The sequence below is a fragment of the Mytilus trossulus genome, chromosome 8 (assembly GCF_036588685.1).
Source record: "Mytilus trossulus isolate FHL-02 chromosome 8, PNRI_Mtr1.1.1.hap1, whole genome shotgun sequence".
Lineage (NCBI taxonomy): Eukaryota > Metazoa > Mollusca > Bivalvia > Mytilida > Mytilidae > Mytilus > Mytilus trossulus.
This window is the reverse complement of record NC_086380.1, coordinates 8443552-8464730: the sequence shown is the minus strand read 5'-3', so window position 1 is coordinate 8464730 and position 21179 is coordinate 8443552. Positions and strand designations below refer to the sequence as shown.

At 33.6% G+C, this 21179-nt stretch overlaps 1 protein-coding gene across 3 annotated transcripts in view; it reads right to left on the bottom strand.

The window, feature by feature from the left end:
- Positions 1–21179, bottom strand: part of LOC134728235 (uncharacterized) — a 44384-nt gene that overhangs the window by 7020 nt on the left and 16185 nt on the right. For 2 of the 3 annotated variants that reach the window (XM_063592775.1, XM_063592774.1), the window contains exons 8-13: positions 19645–21090; positions 17214–18328; positions 16313–16634; positions 15717–15870; positions 13548–14869; positions 754–2202 (exon numbers count right to left, since the gene is read on the bottom strand). In XM_063592775.1, coding sequence (XP_063448845.1) covers positions 754–2202; positions 13548–14869; positions 15717–15870; positions 16313–16634; positions 17214–18328; positions 19645–21090 — 5808 coding nt within the window. Of the gene's footprint in view, positions 1–753; positions 2203–4574; positions 5722–6106; positions 6212–7297; positions 8349–11179; positions 12635–13547; positions 14870–15716; positions 15871–16312; positions 16635–17213; positions 18329–19644; positions 21091–21179 lie in introns of those variants that run through there. The other variant, XM_063592773.1, reaches the window with a different exon arrangement.

Sequence of the window (21179 nt, the reverse complement as noted above, 5' to 3'; positions counted from 1 at the left end):
CCCCCATCCACGTCTTTTAACTATTTTACACTTCAAATGTTACATTACGACTGAGATTACGACGTTCAACAAAAATGAAAAGTTTATATATCATTGCATGATCACGACGGACTATAGCAATGGGTTAAAAGACATTTTTTTTTAGATAACTGTAAATAGCAAATATACGGGACAATATTAACAAAAACATATCAAATCTCTATGTGAAATAAGCAACCATAGAGAGTTGTCTCATTGGCACTCACACCACATCTTCCTATATCTATAGCAAACATTTGGTAAAACACAATACACTTCAATGTACGTGTTAGATAACGTTGCAGTTTGACTTCAATCTTTGAGATATAACCATGTTTGACATTTAAATAAATATGTCTAGAAATTTTACTATCTTTGTATTTGCTTTGTAAATACTCAATTATATAATACTGTCAACTAATAAAAATCTTGACCTTTTCCATAACTTGCACCGACTTAATAACAATTCCGATAACATGCACAGCAAAACAGTTCATGACAATGTCATCTATTCTGTTCGGACCCATGAGGCTTATACAAAATAAGTACAGAATCGAAAATATAACCCATTGCAAGTCATAACTTATATCTGTTTTACATTTGAGTATTTTTGGTAAATGATGTATTTCGAACGAAGGTGTTGCTGTTGTGAAATTTTTCAACCCCGTTTAACCTCGTTTCCAAATGCAAAGTTCTCACTTATTCTATAAAAACAAAAATGTATCATAAACATACCTTTTTGTAGACATGCAATTCATTTTCGACGACATAATTATATATATCGTAGCCAACATTCCAATATCTGTCATCATTAAAGTTCAGATCAAATCCAGGTTCATCTGTCCATCCGGACCACTTTGTTTCCAAGAGCCTCTTGAATAAGTCTTCTTTATTACTGTCATCGTAGAAACAATCTTTGAAGTTTGTTTTAGTTGCACATCTAGCATTTTTAGTACTCTGAATTGCATTCGCAATAGAATAAGTTGCAGCTATTGTTGTATATATAATATAATTGTTCATTTGTAATTTTTCGTCAGTTAACTGCTCTGACAAGTTACACAGCTTGTATTGAGAATAGACAACAGACGCCATTGGAAGTTGACATTTATGCACTTGTTGGTAGAATTCCTCAAACCAATCATCTGGTATATTATCTCTATTATTGTATCGAAGAGATTTTAAATAATTGTTAAAACCCGTCACCATTGTATTTCGCATAGCTACTGTTATCGACCCTTTCACATCAGCAGCCAAGTTGGAATCTAAAGTATTTGTTCCCCACGTTTCTGTTCCTATCCATAAATACTGGTTTATGATTCCAAGCTCTTTGGCTGCTTTGAGGATTTGTTCTGGATTCATAGCGATCAAAATAACAACATTTGCACCAGTTTCGGTTGATAGCTGACTAAGTGCATTCTTTATATCATCACTCGAACCTTGAACCTGGACAGAGAGTGATGCTGCAATACAAATGCCGTTTTTACCCGCTTGAGATTTGAAGTTCTCATAGCCTGACTTTCCGTATACTTCTTTAGAATAAATTACCGTAACATAAGTCCAATTATTATGTTTTAAAACGTCTGCAATAGCCTGGGTCTCTTGGAAATCAGATGATATTGTGCGTGCTACATACGGGTATTTATACTTGTCATTTAAAACACTGGAAGTGGAAAATGCGCCTACAAGAGGAATCTTTAAAGGTGCAAGAACTCGATTGGCTGCAATAACGTTTGCTGTCGATGTTGTTATTACGCCACCTATCGTAGAGTTATTTATAACACCATCAAAGGCTGTTTGAGAATGGCAGAGACCACCCGATGATAAAATACTATACAAATCTCGATCAATTCTTAGTGAATTCGAGCATGTATCTAATACGAGACTGCGTACATTGAATGGCCTTGGAGCTAAAATTTTCAAAGTGTATGAAGTTGCCAATGCCCGATAAAAACTCCCAAGATTTAAATTTCCACACTTGTACGCATCAAATCCTTTTGACGATACAGGATACAATGCGACGATTGTTGCTGGATTAGTTTGGCTTGATTGTTGAAGCATGAAACGTGATTTTGTTGTTATAAATCCGGGACATTCAGTGCAAGATTCAGGTCGACCACAGCTTCCATCCCATGAAGGCTTGTAATTGTTCAAGTTCAACTTTTTTGAGTTAGAAAATGTGCCAACCTGAAATACAAGTATTAAGTAAAATCACAAACAACATTAATTACCAGAGGGCACACTTGCAAGAATCATGGATCTGAAAACTAACGTTGCCGATACGGGTGAAATTTTCCAATTCCATTTTGTCTTTTAATTTCTATGCGAATTTATAAACTTTTGTCTTTTAATTTCTATGCGAATTTATAAACTTTGTCAATTTGGTTTGGGAAGGTAGCAAATTAATACTCAACGGGTTTAAGAACAGGTCGTTAAGAAATAAACGTCTGTGAAAAAAACATCTACTTATACGTACGTTTTTGGTTCTGCGTATTATGCAAAATGGCACAGCGAATTCCTTGTATACTCAATTAAAATGATGGTTTTGAAATTTAAACTACAGGTATTATACACAGTAAAGTGAAGTATCAACAATCACAAGCTTGTATAAGATGAAGCAAAATAAAAATCAGAACGGCTAAATCTTCTACACTAAGTGCAACTAAAAAGATAAAATTGAAAATGCAAACAAAATGCTTGTTACATAAATCAAATCATTCAAAATCATGCACACTACTCTAACACATGCGAAACATTATTATGCATGCACATCAAAGAAAATAATCTTGTACTTACAGTTTTGGTATTTCCATGTGCTTCACACTACTACCTAGTTGTTGGAATACTTATTTATGTTCTCGATAGTTTTGTCATATTTATTCGATAAGTTATTATCGACGATCACGCGGTTTTTATTAATATAACACAATTAAGGGTTGGAGAAAGATACCAAAGGGACATTCAGACTCATGAGTCGAAAATAAACTGACAACGCCATTGCAAAGAAAGAAAGATGACGAAAGACAAAGTAACCTTTATAACGATAACAACATAGAAAAAGAAAAACACGAACCACAACAACAGTTGAGGTGGTCGCAGGTCCCCTTACAGATGCTCTCAAAAGTACAATTTACATTATTGGGATTACTATTCGAAAAATATGATTTTAAGAACAAACATATATCAGAATAAAAATCTTATCAAATAAAGGCAACAGTAGTGTACCGCTGTTCGAAAGTCGTAAATTTATTGAGAGAAAACAAATCCGGATAACAAACTAAAATCTTTCTGTGAGGACTACTGTAGTATTCTGCTGTTAACCTAGTTAAATTGTGATAAATTGTTAAATAATGCAAACAATATTACTGCATCAATATGAAATAATATACTAGTATAATGTAATATAAATCAAATATTCATTTTGACTTGACAAAAAGTTGACATTCCATGTTTGTCATTTATACAAAACTGCTTTGGTGTCTATTTATTCATTTTTTTATTTTATTTGTCTTGCCTCGATCTTAAATTTTCATTTTTTTATGAAATGATTAATGTGCACCTTCCTCGTTCTATGTTTTGTCATGCTGTTGCACGTTCATCTACCTTAATTTAATTTTTTTTTAGAATTTGTTTTTCCATTTTTCAGAAGGTAAGCATCTGTCAACCTGTGCTCCCATTCTCATTTTTATTAACTTAAAACTACAAAGTTTTAGTAAAAATGGATCACAACAAGTTGCATTACGACAAACTTTAAAAGGGAATATTTCTACAAACGGACAAAAATGTTTAATTCTACAGAAAGTGTGTGACAATGTGAATCGATAATAGCTATCAGACTTGTGGAAGCATACAACGGTTTATATGCCTTTTGATGATTACATTAAATAATTCCATAACCTCTTTTATGATCTCAAATGAAACCGTTCAATTATCAAAGTTTACAATGACCCGTATTTAAGTCAAAATTTCGACGAATAACTCATTTCAGTAAAGTATAAAAGGTGGCCGGAAGACACAAAAGAAATGTCACAAGTCGAATATAAACTGACAACATCATTCAATTTGCTTAAACAAAAACAAACCAACATTCTACAAATCATAATATAAAAAAACAAAGACTTGTCAACACTAATGCTACATAAACTATTTGAAAGTATTCAGATCGTGCTCCACTATCATTATAACATTTATTCGATATTTTAAAGACAAAGGATCAAATAAATACACAAGGCTGCATCACAAACTAATAGACAACTTCGTACTGTAAACATCTCAATCTATGATATGATACATATGTGTTATATATAAAGGCAACAGTAGTATACCGCTGTTCAAAACTCATAAATCGATGGTAAAAAAACAAAATCGGGGGAACAAACTAAAACCGAGGGAAACGCATTAAATATAAGAGGAGAACAACGACACATTACCGAAACGCAATACACACAGAAACGGACCAAGCAGCAGACAAAATCCTACGAGAATAACAAATATAAAATCAAAACCAAATACATGAATTTGGGATAGACAAGTACCGTGCCACGTCTTATCTTAACACATTGAACAATTCAAAAAATCTATTTTATTGTATAAAATATATCACAATCGATTATCTTACATCAAACAAACATACAATAATAATATTTAATTCATATAAAATACAATAGTATAAAAAAAAACACGTTTTAATCTAGCATAATATCATAGCACTAGAATCTCAATATGGATTTCGAACAATTCGCGGTTTCAGAATCTAACGCAATATGGGTAATATATTCAATACCGTACACCACAACGTTCTGATAGGTTTGGTTAACATAATAATTGTCATTTACCAAATGATGTAATGTTAATCTATTTTCTTAGTTTGAATCACGAAATTACACATAACCCATTAGATTCTGAAACGTCGAAATTAATATCATTTATCTTTAAGTAAAACAATAATATAAAATATGATTTGTCTAATATGATTGATTTTGAAGCCTTTGAATGGATTTCATATTTTGATTGTTTAATGTGTCTTTTTCATATATGAATGTAATTATTTTTTTCCCCTCATGATATATGGGAAAATGGCAAGTATATATAATGTTTGACAGTATAAAACACTCAGTGAGACAGGACCGTTATACCAAACAAACACATTAACTAAGAACCTAAGGACAAACTCAACATTATAGAATTCAAAGCATTATCGTTGAACTCTATATATATCTTTATATAAAAGTATAATGCAGCTAAAACATGAAAATGAACTTATAGTCTTAAAAATATAAAATACAAATAAGATATAAAAAGGTCTGTGAAAGTTTTCAAAATCTAAGCAGATATGAGATTCAAGTGTTTTATAACACATTTTGATTCAGATTCTTGGTTTCATTTACACATCGGGAAAATGTGAATCAAAATTTTTAATTGTGAGAATAAAACAAAAACCAAACTACGAAACAGTAACGAATACCTTGATTATTACAAAAAAAAACGTCATGTTTTTAGATTTTCAGAAGCATTACACGTTTACGTCCGAAAATCATCCATAAAACTCTTTTTATCAAGAATATTAAACCGAGCTAATGTAACACATCCTAATTGTGACAAAATGCTCATTTTTATCTAAATATGAATGCAGACAACATTTATGGTCAGATCTTTGTGTAAGAGATGGACACTTCTGTCAGCAGCAAATACATAGCATCGTATCAACTGGAAAAAAAAAAGTAAACACAATAAGTTCATGTTTTACATCAACTATTGAAATTTATGAAATAGACGCGGAGAGTGACATCGTTTTAATCATTTCTTCACATTTTATTGAAAATAGATTAGTAAACCGTAGGTTTTTTTTTAAATTTGTGTACGATTTTTTAATGGGTTTTTGTCTGGTTGTTCTATTTTGTTTTGTTGGTTTTGTTTGTTTGTTGGTTTTGTTTGCTTGTTTGTTGTTGCTGTTTTTTGTGGTTTTTTTTGCTGTATGATGAGGTTATGTTATTCGCTTAATATTGTCAGTGGGAATAGAGGACGAAGGTAAAAACTAATCGAAAGAAACGTGGTGGAGACGACTATTTAATTAACAATCTTTAATATTTACCTGTTATTTAGAAACCAATATCTGATCCTGGTTTTCGTTCATCTGGTTGAAACATTTCATTTTCATATCCAGCATTAGAGTATAGCTGTGAGTAGGTATCGATTACTGAAATTTAACGTAAAAACATCTCAAATTATATCAACAATTTCGTGAATATTTAAAACTATTTGGAGTTAATAAATTATTGACAACAACCAATACTACCTACCATGTGAGTTTTGTGAATTATAATACACTAAAGAATATCATAAGACAAGTAATTCATTACTTTTTGACTCAAGATATCATAAATTGAGTAGTAATTACTCGTCTATATTTTTTTTTAAATCAACGTTATCTTGGTATCTGGTGGAAAGTTGTCTTATTGGCAATCATACCACATATCCTCTTTCATTTATTTTTTTGCTAATTCAAGTACGTCATCAATTCAGAACATTATTTATTTCCTTTAATAAATTGAATAACTTATTTTACTGTTCAATTTTCTATAAGTTAATCAATGTCAACCTGAACGAAAAATTATAAAATTATGCTGTTTAGTATTTTTAACATGTGACGAAAACGTTTGTTTACATTCAAAATGTAGATAACTTCAAAGTATCAGCAAATAAGGAAGTGGGTGTTACCCTGATAAAAGAATACGCTCACACTTCATAACTGTCAAGCTGATGATTATACATGACCTCTATGTTCTGTCTTCTAGATCAAATGTGTGGCGAAAAGTGTGTCTTCATCTAACATATATATGTATTTAAAGGATCGCCTTACATGTGTGTCTATTAGATTCAAAAAATGTCCACACGATAAAATTCGCGTGTCATGCAGATGACAAAGTATAATTTTTATTTTTTTAACCTGAGAAAAAAAAACCCAGAAATTAAAAAAAAAACACCAAAATTGACATTACAACGGAGTTTTGGTTGCAAAAGGCAACTCAAGAAGAACATAGCTATTCAACATTGTGTTGTGTATTGCTAAGTATTTTAGTTTTCTATTCAGTGTCGTTTTGTGGGCTATATTTTATTTGATCGTCATGGTTTTTTTTTGGTGTCTGTCTTACTTCAACTTGTGAAATTTTGAATGTATCCATGAAATATCTCCCTTTTTAACTTTCCCCTGAAAATCAATGACTTGTACTGTTGGGTTGCCTGTTTTGTAATAAGGTTCATTATAACTAAATTTATTTCCTACCTCTATCATCCGTTTCCTCTTTCATGCTATCTTTCTCTTCCTCTCGTTGAAATTGAAACAGAAGCACTAATTTTCTTATTGGCAAGCATATTAAAAGTGCCGTAGCATTAAAGAAATTGGCCATGGCAACAGTTGCATCTCTGTATGGCGGTCCAGCGTTTGTAGATACAACCATCCAAACAAGAAAACAACCGGCCGTGCATATGCACGACACAAAGATCCATCTGGATTCAAAATAGTTACTTTCACTGTCCCATGCAAGAGCAGCAAATATGGCAGTAAGAATGACGAGAAATATTACTAATATCATAGACATGATCAGGGCAATATCGTATCTGTCTACTGGATCACACCACATCCAGTCGTTAATTAGACTGTCCGACTGACTACTTGCAGACGGATGTTCTAATATCAGCCATTCTATTGGAATAATAAGTTGGATGCAAACGATTCCGAGAGCCATCATAAAGAAAGAACATGTACTAGTAAGTCCTTTATATTTTCCAGTGCTGTACCCGACATCATTAAAACGCCAATTGTCTACTGCTTTAACCAAAAGAGCAGCAAATACAATTGAATAAACAACGCCCATCATAAAGCGTCTCGCTCCACATGTGGCAGTTGATGCTGGTAAAAAGAATGCAAAGTTTACTCCATAGATTCCTAAAATTCCAATAAGCATCATGAATCCAAGGACGGTCGTACCTCCCCTTACTGGATATGCCACCAAGAAATATGCAAAAACGAAAATTCCTATAAGTAACCCAACACAGGTTGGCACAGCTGTGGCAATTGCCCAAATTGGCCATGTATAATGCAGAGTATACTCAATGGTACCATATTCAGTTTCAGTTTTATCATAATACAAGTAATTACGCGGTTCCATTTCCTTTGTGCGATTTGACGAGGTCTGTGCTTGTGGCTGGATATTAAAAATTGAAGAATCGCAATTACAAAATCCTCCCACTGGACACTGAGAGGTAAAACTATCTGATTTAAAGCTATCGTAAGAGGACATTGAAGCTGCATTGTCTCCTAAAACTGTTCCAACCTAAAATAAAACATATAGGGAGATCAAGCTTACAATTCTTATATTTGATGTACTTAACTTACAAGCAATTAAAATAAATAATATTAAGCCCAATATGGCATCTGAAACAGGTAAGGCAGTTAACTGATCAACATATGACACAACTGAATGAGTAACTGTCTTGTCTTGTCTTAAAGTGAACTTAAAGGAAAGCGCAAATGCTAATAAATTTGTATTAAATCAATTCTGAAAACTGGATGAACGGGCATGGGGTTTGGGAGAAGGATTTCTAAAAGTATGAAAATGAGTACAACATATGTTTTTTTTCAAATTTTTGCGTCGAAATTATTTACCCTGATTTACATTCACGACGAACGCTCAACCCACCTACCATTTTTATAAATGAACGTTGAGACTGAATAAATATACTTGAAAACTTGAGTAACTTTCTGAGATCAATGTGTTTTTAATAATATAAGAAAGATATGTTACAAATCATATCAGTACCTCGTAATTTAATATACCTATTCATCTGTAACTATTGAACAATCAAGTAAAAGAGAGGCGACAGATACAAAAAGAAGTCAAACCCACAAGTAGAAATAAACAGACGACAACAAAGGCAAATAAAGAGCTGCTCTATGAGCGCATGATACGCCCGTCGCTTTTTCGAAGAATAAAGTTTCTTCTAATGTCATGCCAGAAATTTATTAAAATGTAAAAAGAGGTTATTTTGATAAATATAAACCAGTCACCAAAGTGTCTTACAAATTTGTGAAAGAACTTTTGATCTATTGAGCGAAATCTGGAGATTCACCTTTTTAATGAATCAAACCCAATATCTCTGAAACGCAAAATCTAAAACTGTGCGAAATCGAAAACTGCAAGGAAAAAAATTATAGTTATTGTTCGCAACTGAAAAATCTTCCTTTTCAATGAATAAAACCCCATATCTCAAAAACGCAAAATCATTTTTTTTTAATTGAAAGGAAGCTAAAGCTGACGTCGATGGATATATACCATTCACCAAAGAGTCATGACAATGCTTTAATTATTTTTGAATTGTTGTTTGAAAACTAGGGGACAAAATTTGGATAACACTTTATGACTTGGAAACGTCAAATCTTCTGTAATCTATAATAAAATCAAAAGTGAGCCCACAGCAATAGAGAGAAACAATTCATCAAAGTTTCTTGGAAATTGATTAAATTGATTTTGTGTTATTGTTGGACACATTGACGACAGATGAACAGACGACGGATAGTATACAAAACACAGCAGAAACAACCATACTGACCAACACGATTTCTACCGGGGGTGATATCAAAGTCTCAGGTTTTATTGGCGCTAATGGGAACATTCAAGTCAACTTGAAAGTATCTCATGACATTAATTTCTAAAAAATTTGTAAGGGTTCCGCGGAACCCAGTGTCTCGCCTACTTTTGCTGTAAATTGCAGGCTTAACAAAAATGAGAAAAAAAATCAATAAAAATATTCCTCCTGATACTATCTTATGATTGTAAGAAGCTTCTGTCCAAGTTTGGTAAAAATCTAGGATAGTTAATGAATCTAATAAATGTTTTGAAAACTTTAACTGCAGACTGTATGTAATGTTAACTGGAAGAAAATCTAAGTCCATTTAAAAGTAAAATACAGAAAAAATGGAGTTATCTTTTAACAAAATTTACTTCTGGATACTATCTTATGATCATAAATAAGCTTCTGTCCAAGTTTGGTACAAACCCAGGACAGTTTAAGAAAGTTATTTAAATTTTTAAAACTTTAACCACAGAGTGAATGTAATGTTTCCCCGAAGAAAACTAAGTCCATTTAAGAGTAAAATACGGAAAAAATGGATTTATCTTTTTACAAAATTTACCTCTGGATACTATCTTATGATCATACACAAGCTTCTGTCCAAGTTTGGTACAAACCCAGGATAGTTTTAGAAAGTTATTAAAATTCTAACAACTTTAACCAAAGAGTGAATGATATGTTTTCCCGCAGAAAAAACTAAGTCCATTTATAAGTAAAATACGGAAAAAAATGGAATTTTATTTTTACAAAATTTACTTCTGGATACTATCTTATGATCATAAACAAGCTTCTGTCCAAGTTTGGTAGAAATCCAGTGTAGTTTAAGAAAGTTATTAAAATTTCAAAAACTTTAACCACAGAGTGAATATTTGTGGACGCCGCCGACGACGACGCCGACGACGGAATGTAGGATCGCTTAGTCTCGCTTTTTCGACTAAAGTCGAAGGCTCGACAATAAAACCACATACCTAACGTTTAATCAGAATACATGGAAAGTTAAAGACTTATTAAAGAGTAAATGTTTTAAAAAATTTTGAAAAGTTGGACATGTATATAATTAAAACATAAAACTAAGTTTTCATTATACATCAAATAAGATGAGGTATAACGAATCAGATTCTTTGATTTAATAAGATTGGTTAAAGAAATATCAGACATATATATTGAACCATAACTATATCAGATAAACCGTAAACCAACTTCGTATGAACTTTGGTATATAGTTGCCTCATTGGCAATCATACAACATATCCCTTGTTATATTCGTGTAGTTTTCGCAAGCTATTTATTTCTATAACTTTCTATAGCAGAAAATAATGCGGAGATAAAACGTCGAAAACATGGCAAACTAGAATCTGTCTTGCATGTAATATCTTCATTAAAGTAGCAAACCTCGAAAATAATTTCAACGATGTCTGTTTGGGACGCATAAACGCGAAAATTTGAATACCAGCAAAAAAAAGTTGGCTTACAGCATTCAAATATCTTTATAATCAAGATGGAAAACAAGCCTAGTACACATTAATCTACTCACCTGTTTGTACATAAACGATCCAGCATCCTTTACATAGTTGTTGATTGTATATCCAACATCCCAATATCGCTCTGAATTAAAGTTTAAATTGAACCCGTCAGCTAAGCCATATTCGGTGTCCAACAATTTTTGGAAAAGTAAATCCCAGTTATTCTGTGTTTCAAAGCATTCCCGGAATGTTGATAGTGCAGAGCAGCGCTCGTTTCTTGTTTTTTCAATTGCAGAAGCGGCTGCATATGTTGCTGCAATTGTTGTGTAAACAAATTGTTCGTCAATTTTCAACATAGCTTTCGTAATTGTTTCGGATTTTGAACAAAGTGGGTACTGATTCATCACAACTTGCGCATCTGGAAGCTGACATTTGTGAATTGTCTGGTAGAATTCTTCAAACCAATCATCAGGAATATTTTTACGGTTATAATAAGACAAATCAGTTAAGTAATTATCGAAACCGGTCACAGCGGTTTGACGGAGACCAATAGTTATCGATCCGATCACCTCGTTTTCAAAGCCTTCTACAACATTGAGTGATGTTCCCCAAATGTCTGTGCCTATCCAAATAAATCGATCTAGAACACCAAGATCCTTGGCCGCTTGCAAAATTGGTCTTGGTTCCAAAGTAATAAGAACTATTGCATTAGCACCTTGCTGAGCGATAAGTTGTTCAACGACTGACTTAGCTTCATTTCCATCAGTTGGATAGGAAATTCCAACAGAGAAACCTATACAAACGCCATTTTGATTGGCTTGTTTTTCAAGTTCATTAGCACCAGAAACACCATACGTCTCACGAGAATAAACTACGGAAACATATGTCCAGTTCCTTTGATTAAGAACTTCGGAAATAACTTTCATTTGTCTGTTGTCCGGAGGAACAGTTCTTGCAAAGTATGGATATTCTGATTGGTCACTTAAAGAAACGGACGAAGCCATAGAGCCAATTATCGGAATCTTAAATGGTGCAAGTACTCTGTTTGCCGCCATTACGTTAGTAGATATTGTTGTGATAACACCCCCAATCGTTGAATTATTTATCACATAGTCCCCAAAGTTTGATACGGTATTGCATAAAGACCCGGAAGAAAGCAAATTGTACAAATCTTGATCGATACGAAGACTATTGGTGCATGTATCAAGGAGTATACCATGCAAATCAAACGGCGAATTCGATAAACGCTGAATTGAGAAGAAAAATGAAAGACCTCGGTAGAAATCTTCCATATTTAAACGTCCGCAGCGATAAGGATCTGTTCCTTGAGCATGGATGGGTAATACCGCGACAAGTGTTGCCGCGTTCGGATTGGCCGGATTGGTTGATTTGTCAAACATATATCGATTTGTGGTATACCGAAGAGTTGGACATTCGGAACAAGCGTCGGCGCGATTGCAGCTTCCGTCCCATAGAGGCGAATAGCTATCTACTTCCAATTTGTTGTCACTAGAATAGGTACCAATCTGTATAAAAATAAAGTACAAGAATGCTAAGCTAAAGAAAAAGCAGCTATATATTATGCTTACTACTAGAATTGCGCTTTGTAATGTTGATTTTTTTTTAAGTTTTCACAACAAAATTAAGAAATCAAATATCATGCAAACATCATGCAAAAACAGTGTTATTGTAACAAACTATTGTAACATCTTTTTAAATCTGACATATCTTCATATATGTCATATAAATCATCCTTTAACCATGTTTGACAAACATACTTAAAACTTCTGATATTGTCAGTTAAAGGCAAAGACTTAATAAAACTCTTTTTTTCAATTTGCTGACACTATGCCTAAAAGTTTACAATAAATAATATATCCAAAGAAAAAGAAAAAAATCTTAAAGAAACATCTTCATTTCGAAATGAGCAGTTTTTTAATTTTTGAAACATTATACATTCAATTTCTACCTTAAATTGCATTTTTTTCAAAAATACTTCATGCTGATACGGTACCGTAATGTAATCAAGATGCGATTCATATATTTATATATTTTTGGGAAGCAATGGTATTAAAAATCCTTTAAAATGTTAAATGACAGAAAACGTTCAATTCTATGTTTTATTTGACTTGTTTATTCGTGATATTTCAATCGAGGCGAGTACAAAAGAAAAAGAAAAAAAGCAGACATGTGACTAGTCATCCCGTATATTTCAATCAAAAGAAACCATACTTTCAAAATCAATTTCATAAATCAAATCCTTAAACAGTAAGGAGTAGAAAAGCAGAAATTAGCTAAAAGAATCATCGGAAACTAACGTGTATATAATAGTCATTTCTTTAAATACAAGTTTGCAAGACCTCTATTTTAAGCTCTGATTTGAAGCCATGCGTAGATATAACCTTCTACCTTAGGGGAAAGGAAAGGGTGTTGTCTTACCTTTTTGTAGTAATATGCTAATTTGTCACCCTCCATCCTTGTGGATAATGAATACATTTGGTACCCTTTATTGCCATCCCGTTTATCTGTGAATGTAAACTGGGATCCAGTCGGATCACTGAAGTTAGCCTTTAAAATATTTTCCATTAGAATATCCCTTCGGTTTGCTTGATTTCGGAACTTCTCGCAAACTGTTGAATAATCTTCTCCACAGACACGTTTTAATGCAGAGTCTATGCCAATTGCCGCAGCATATACAGCATTGATGACATGAAGAATGCCCGGATCCTGGATGTAATTTCGTTGTGAGATGACTACTTCCGACAAAGAAGCGCACTGAACTGGGTGTCGACCATCTGGAACCGTGAGATAACAGTCTACCATTTCTTCATAAAACTTAGGAAACCAAGGGTTCTGAGGATAGTTTCCAGGAGATTTCGTGCTCAAATACGTATCAAAATCGCCAATATCAGCCGATTCTAATGACCAAGTAACAGCGTCAACAGCGAGGTCTTCTACCCCAGAAAGAATGTCTAAATTGTTTCCCCATGTCTCGGTACCTAAGAACTTGAATTTACCAATGGCAGAAGGATTTCGTCTGATTGCCTGAAATAATGTGTTTATGTACCCAGTGTCTGCAAATATTACCACGGTGTTAGCAGTTGGTTTCTTCAGTATAGCAGACACCACTTCATTTGCACTTTCACGTGTTGCTGAGCCATTATCCGGAAACTGCATCATCTGACCAATACAGATTTTATTTTCTCTCGCGAGATTTGAGAATGCCATGGACCCAAGTCGACCATAATTATTCGGAGAGTATACAACTTGAACGTATCGAATATCAAAATTATCCAAAAATCTGATCATGGATTCGGCTTGATTGTCGTCTGCAGGAACAGAACGCATGAAGTACGGATACTTATCCTTGTTCGATAAAGCCATACTAGTCGAGGCGTAACTTATCTGTGGTATTTTCAGGGATTTTGCAATTCTAGCTAAATACAACGAACTGTCACTTGAATACCCAGCAATGTATGCACTAATATCATCCGGATTTATTGTCTCTCCGTTCTTTGTTAAGGAGATTATACCATTGTGTATATCGGATACTGTATATCCCATTTTTATGGCGCTCTCACATGCATCCAATCCAACTCCACCCAGTTTAATGTTCTTCAGAATATTTGCAAATGGTCCTTCTTTATCATTCACTTTACTAATGGCATAATGAAATGCTTCAAGAAGTTGAAACCCATGAAGAGTCTTGATATTTCCACATGAGAATGTATTTATATCGTTATTGTGTACGTCAAATACCCCTACAAATATAAAATGTACCTAATGAGACATTTTGTTATGAAATATAATGATACACATTAAATTTATATTAGTTAAATGATTGATATATTATTATTAATACACCCAGTGGCAAATAATTCATTTATTTACAGTATGAGAACTTTATTGAATAAAAAATAAAAAAGTTCTTTCTATAGATGAAGTGGGAGGATATTTGGCTGTTTTTTTGAGAGGAAAGATAATATGTAAGGTATGCCGGATGTTGTCTAACATTATTTCTCTATCGTGTAGGAGTCCCTCTCTTATTGTAATGAGTGTTCAAGCATGCATACCTCATGCCACTCTTACAAAACAAATCTCATCAAAAATACTACGTAGATAATTTTGAACGCTAGAAACCAAACAGCTATTTGGCCAAAACAAGTTCGGAGTACGAAAATATTTAGTTGAAGAGGATTGAGAATCCAAACTTCTGAATGTTTCACCAAATGTAGTTAGGGGAATCTATGTATAAACATTAATTTTCCCATTTCGAACGGCTGTTGAAAGGCAAACTGAATATAGCTCTCAGCTCGAGTTTTACTACCGCACAGAAAAAGAAGTTATACTATTGTTGGTTCAAGTTCTTCTTGTATTTTGGGTATAACAATATTTTGTTTGTACCCAATATGTTTACAAATGATAAATTAAATATGCAATAATTGTGTCAAAACAAGTCCTTTTATAACGGAAAGATGAGTGCTTAATGTTTCAAGTCAATTCGTTCTGAGGGAGATGTTTCGTTTGTTATAAAACACTCGTACAAGTATAACTTAAAAACGGAAAGTTTACAATCAGAAAGTATCAAGTAACTTATATACATCATACCTCCAATCAAAATATCACCCGGTATATATGAGAACTCCATCTGGGTGATTAAACATTCAGTACAGGGAGCAATACAACTCGACCGAGTCCCGGGAAACAAGTTAACTAATGTGTTATCTGAAATCTGCAGAGATGCACCAGCGAACTCTCCTACCTGTAAAAAAAATCTCATAGTACCGAACAAAGATTTAAATAAAAAAAGACACCAATTTAAGGTCATGCAGATATAATTTCAATTGTCAATCATTTTTTTTCTGATATCATTTTTAATACAAAGTGCACATATAATAAAGATAACACTTTAAGTACGTTTAAAGCAATTTTCTTAATTAACATTCATCAGGAACGTGAACAACACCCAAATAATGCCAGCCAATCATATTTAAGATCGAAAATTTGAGAAGCTACATTCAATAATAATCAAAATTGAATTCCAAAATGCTGCATAGAAATTTTGAAATCAATGCCAATAGCACAGATGGCTTTAAGAGGCAAATCAAGTGTAGTGCAAACAATGAACTGCATTCAAGATAAAGGTCTTAGCGATCCCATAAGCCACACATAAAAGTATTCAATTGACTATTAAGGATATTTACCGTTTTTAATGTGGATCCATCATAATAAATCAGGTCCATTCCGGTGTTTCCCTCTCTATCCATAAACCGGAAAGTGAAATCAGACGGATCTTTAAATGTCGTCGTTTCCATCTTTTCCATAATGACATTATTGACGTTGTCCAATGTCAGGAAATTATTACAAACATCTGTGTAGGCCGGTCCACATTTTTCTTTCAAGGTAGCGTCAAGTGCAGCAGCGAATGAATAAACAGCATTAATGGTTGGAATTACATAGTTATCTTGTGTAATGGCTGCCGACCATGCTGCCACTGTTTGGATATTGCTACATTGTACACCATGCCTGTAGTGTAACAAAAACAAATGTTTCAAAGTCGTCAAAAAGTTAGTGATTAAATTCTGATATTTATAGAAATATCAAATCACAAAAACAAACAATATATTATTTTTGGTCAGATGATCGTATTATTCTACATAGAACCTCTGCGAGAATACCACCCGACGAGCAAAAAGGTTTCGATATTGGAAATTTTATTGCACAGTTCTTGACTGACATGAACTACGGTTGCAACTTACACAAGAAACAAAAATGTGCATTATGTTTAAATTGTCTTTGGCTGCTTAAACTTGAGTTTAACCGTTTCTGATCATCGCTAATTTAACTATACATTCACAATAAGAAATGGACAACAAAGTTACTATTGAGAAGAAAAAAATGTTTTTTCAAAAGATTTTATTGATGTGTACACTCGTTTGTCGTACTAAAATATTGAATCAAGTCTGCAGGACTGTATAAATGTATAACTGAAAGTCCGAGTATACCCATTCACGTGTGTAGAAAACGTCAAACAAATTTAAACGTGTGCTAGTATTAACTTTTTGGTTACTATATATATAACGCTAACCATTTAACCATACTTACATGTAGAAATTGGGCAAATCACATCCAAGAATGTTCATGTAATATTCCATCAGGAAAGGGTTGGTCGTAATGCTAGAGGTCTGTGGGAGATTTTTTATAAAATCCATATACTTGTTTATAACTGATGTTTTGATATTTAAAAAGAAAGATTTCCCGCCATTTGTACCAAGTCCTTGTGCAACAGACATAAAAGGCATGGGGGAAATGACAACTATGTTTGAAGCAGCTGAGTGTTTCGCTTTCTCTTGATAGAATTGAGTGGTATGAGGTCCATTTGTCCATAGTACAACAACATGAGTAGTAGATCCAACAACAGTTTGTATTACTTGTGTCATGTTGGTGCTTGAATCTATTTTATGAGAGGATAGGATGCAAACACCTTCTTGGTTTGCAACAGCGGTAAAAGTTTCCAATCCAACTTTGCCGTACTCCTCATCACTGTAAAGAACAGTAACATACCGGAAGTTCAAAGCTTTTGCTAGTTTTGCCATAGCCACCGACAAGGTTAAGTCACCTTGAATCGTTCTAAAAAATGTTGGATAGTCATCTTTATTTTTCAAACTATTGCTCGTAGCAAGAGGACTAATTAACGGAATATTTAATGGCTTAACAACCTCATTAACTTCAATGGCTGATCTAGTGTTGTCTGTTACCCATGCGCGAACTTTTGATACTTTAATATTGTCATGTTCGTTGACAGGCAGAAGTCCAGAATATAATGAAGATAATACATCGAATCGTCTGCTTTCAACGTTACAGTGGTCCAAAATGAGTGCTCCAAGCTTGACATTTTTCAAATCAACTGGTGACATTTTAGAATTTACTTGATCAACGGCATACATCATGGCGGCTGCAAACTGAAATCCATTAACAGTTCTCAAATCTCCACAAACATACGGATTAGAAGTACTAGCATCGTGAATTCCAAATACACCACCTACTTCTATATCTCCAGGAATGTAAGCATATTCTCCTGGGTTATAGACATATGAACACTGAGCACAGCGCCCCTCACACACGGATTTGAATGTTACACTAGGAAGTCCAGGTGGTAGCTGCACTGGTAGATTAAACTGGTCTGACAGTCGTCCTTGTTCTGTGTTGAATTTTCCTATCTGTTTGTAGAAAATATAAAATCGTTATAAAAAGTAAAATGGCAAAAATACAGAGGTCCAAGCTTTGAAAGGAAACCCCAAACAGAATCTCCTTTATGAAAAAAACTCCATTACAAAATACGATTGGAAAACAACTGTCATATTTCAGACTTGGTGCAAGTAATTCCTTGTCTAGAAAATGGTATATTAAACCTGGCTTTATAGCTAGCGTAACCTCTTACTTGTATGACAGTCGCTTAGAATTCCATAACATAGAAAACAATTTATAATAAAATAAGTCAACAAGCAGCCTTAAAGGAATGGCTAGTTGGAATTTTCTGCTCGTTTAAATATTGACAATTATGAAACAAATCTGAAAGAAGTAGATGTTGCAAATCCTTATTTCATTGAAAACTAAAGATAAAAAGAACATGTTTATCAGAACTATTTGTCATTCTTCCTGAAATATTGAGAACACTGTAACGGTTTGATCATCTGTTTAATTCATGTAATATTGTAATACTATTGACAAACTATGTAAATTTATCAAAGTTATAAATGTGAAAGTCAGTCCTCCAAGTTAATTTCATTGTATTGTTCACACATGCTTGTAAACATTGTACCTTATAGTTATATTTATTTATGTTCTCTTTAAATATGTAATTGTAGTTTTATGAGAAATAAAGTATTCGTATTTGTTGCGATTGCATCTTCAAGATCCAAAATTATAAGCACCTACTTCGATGGTTAACCTATCCATATCGACATTATAAAAATAGTTGAGGTACAATAAAAAAAAAAAACACTTTTATATCGGTAATTATCTTTCAATAAACATGGAAACAGATAAATGCATATCCGAATACCGTTTCTTCTTAATCAAAAGTAAGCTTGGCTTGTATTTGGTTTAAACATATTTTATTTGATAAAGTACAAATTGAATAAGACACAAGTCAAACAGCTTGTATTGTCCTATAAGATATTATCTAAGACTTCGAAGCAGACATAAAATGTTGCCATCAATATCCATTCATTTTATCCATGTTAAGTAAGTACTTAACTATTTTTCAAGACATCGAACTTACACAAGTACCAACGATATTAGGTTAATTGTTTACTGTTTGGTACTGTATGCATTTAAAGTTTCATTTAGACAGAGCCAAGCTTCTTATTCGGTTAACAGTATTCAAGTTGAATATTGTAGTTCGTGTTTACATTGTACTTAAAATATTGAAAGACTACTAAAGTTATGCAGGAATTATTCTACTGTTCATGCTAATCACAAAACTAATGCAAAATGTGTGCCATACACCCATACTACGGAATACATTACTTACCTGAACAAAACGTGATCCCTGATAGTTGAAGATATCAAAGTCCTGCATCCCTTCCATTCCTTCTACCTTGAATGGACTATTGATCTCGGCAACGAATGAAATGTTATTAAATATTGTTTTCAAACTGTTGGAAACAGATTCCCCAGAACGGAAAGCTGAACAGACACCATTATAATTGTTACCACATATCGATGTTAAGGATTTGTCCAGAACATGTGCTGACAGGTAGACTGAATTGATCATATTACCAATGAAAGCATTCGGAATATATTCAGCAGCAGTAGTGATACTGGAAGATCCACACGGGTTTGTATATTTGCCTCTATTTTCTGCAACGATATAACAATTATTGAGTTCTTCGTACCATTCGGAAAAACCTGGAATGTCATTTGCTTTTCGTGGATTAATACTATTGAGCCAACTCTCAAAGGAACTGAGAGAATATAGCTGTGGTTGAAATGACACAAAGCCTGGAGCATATTCCTCATATCCAACAAACATCTGACTGTACCAGCCATCTGTACCGACGAACACGTAGTCTTTAGACCAAGATACAGCCTTTAATGCTTTTAATAGTTCTATTTTGTCATCGCCACCTATAAATAGAACAACTACACGAGCTTGTGATTGTTGTCTTATACTATTTAATATTTTAGCTATAGTACCATCAGTTCCCATTTCATAAGAAGCTCCAATACAAATGTGTCCTTCTACTGCTGCCTGTCTTAAATCTTTAATAGCCCTTTGACCGTAGTCACCAGGAGAGTTGATAGTCTGAATAAAGGACCAACCATTTTTAATGAAAAACTGCGTCATAGCAACTGCCTGTTTGGCATCGGACGGAATAACCCGAGCAAAATTTGGATATTTCATTTTGTCACTTAACGTTGATGCCGTGGCAGATATACCAAGTTCTTGAATATCAAAAGCCTTCATTGCGTCTGTAAATAGCATGGTCTGTGTACTTGTAAGAGCTGACGTTATTATCTTTATTGCATTAGGATCTACAATGCGACCTCTTTTATCCCTCACAACTTGAAGTTCGGCTAATATATTGTTGAAAAACATTGAACCAGTTTGTTGGCTATTACAAACATCGACAATTAAACCTCCTAAATTAACACCTTTCAATAGTGCGGGATATTTAGTTTTGACTGTTTGTATTGCATAATAAAAAGCAACAGAGAAAGCCATATGTAGCTCGTTTACGTCTCCACATGACAATGGTTCACTTCCGGCAGCATGACCTCTGACAACGCCAGCAATAACCAGATCTCCTGGCATGTACATAAATTCTACGGCATTTCGTGGTATTACACAACGTCCACATCCTTCAGTTGGACAAGGTGAGGTGGGGAGCGAGGTCAGAGGCGAGTTTCTGTTGTTGTCGTACATTTTTATTTCAGTCAGTGACAAAGCTAGTTGACCATTTTCGTATCGTCCTACCTAAGAAATATGAATAATAAGAATATTGGTTAGTTATGTTTTACTTATTTGTTACTTTTTATAGTTAGCATATGATTAGAAGTATTAAC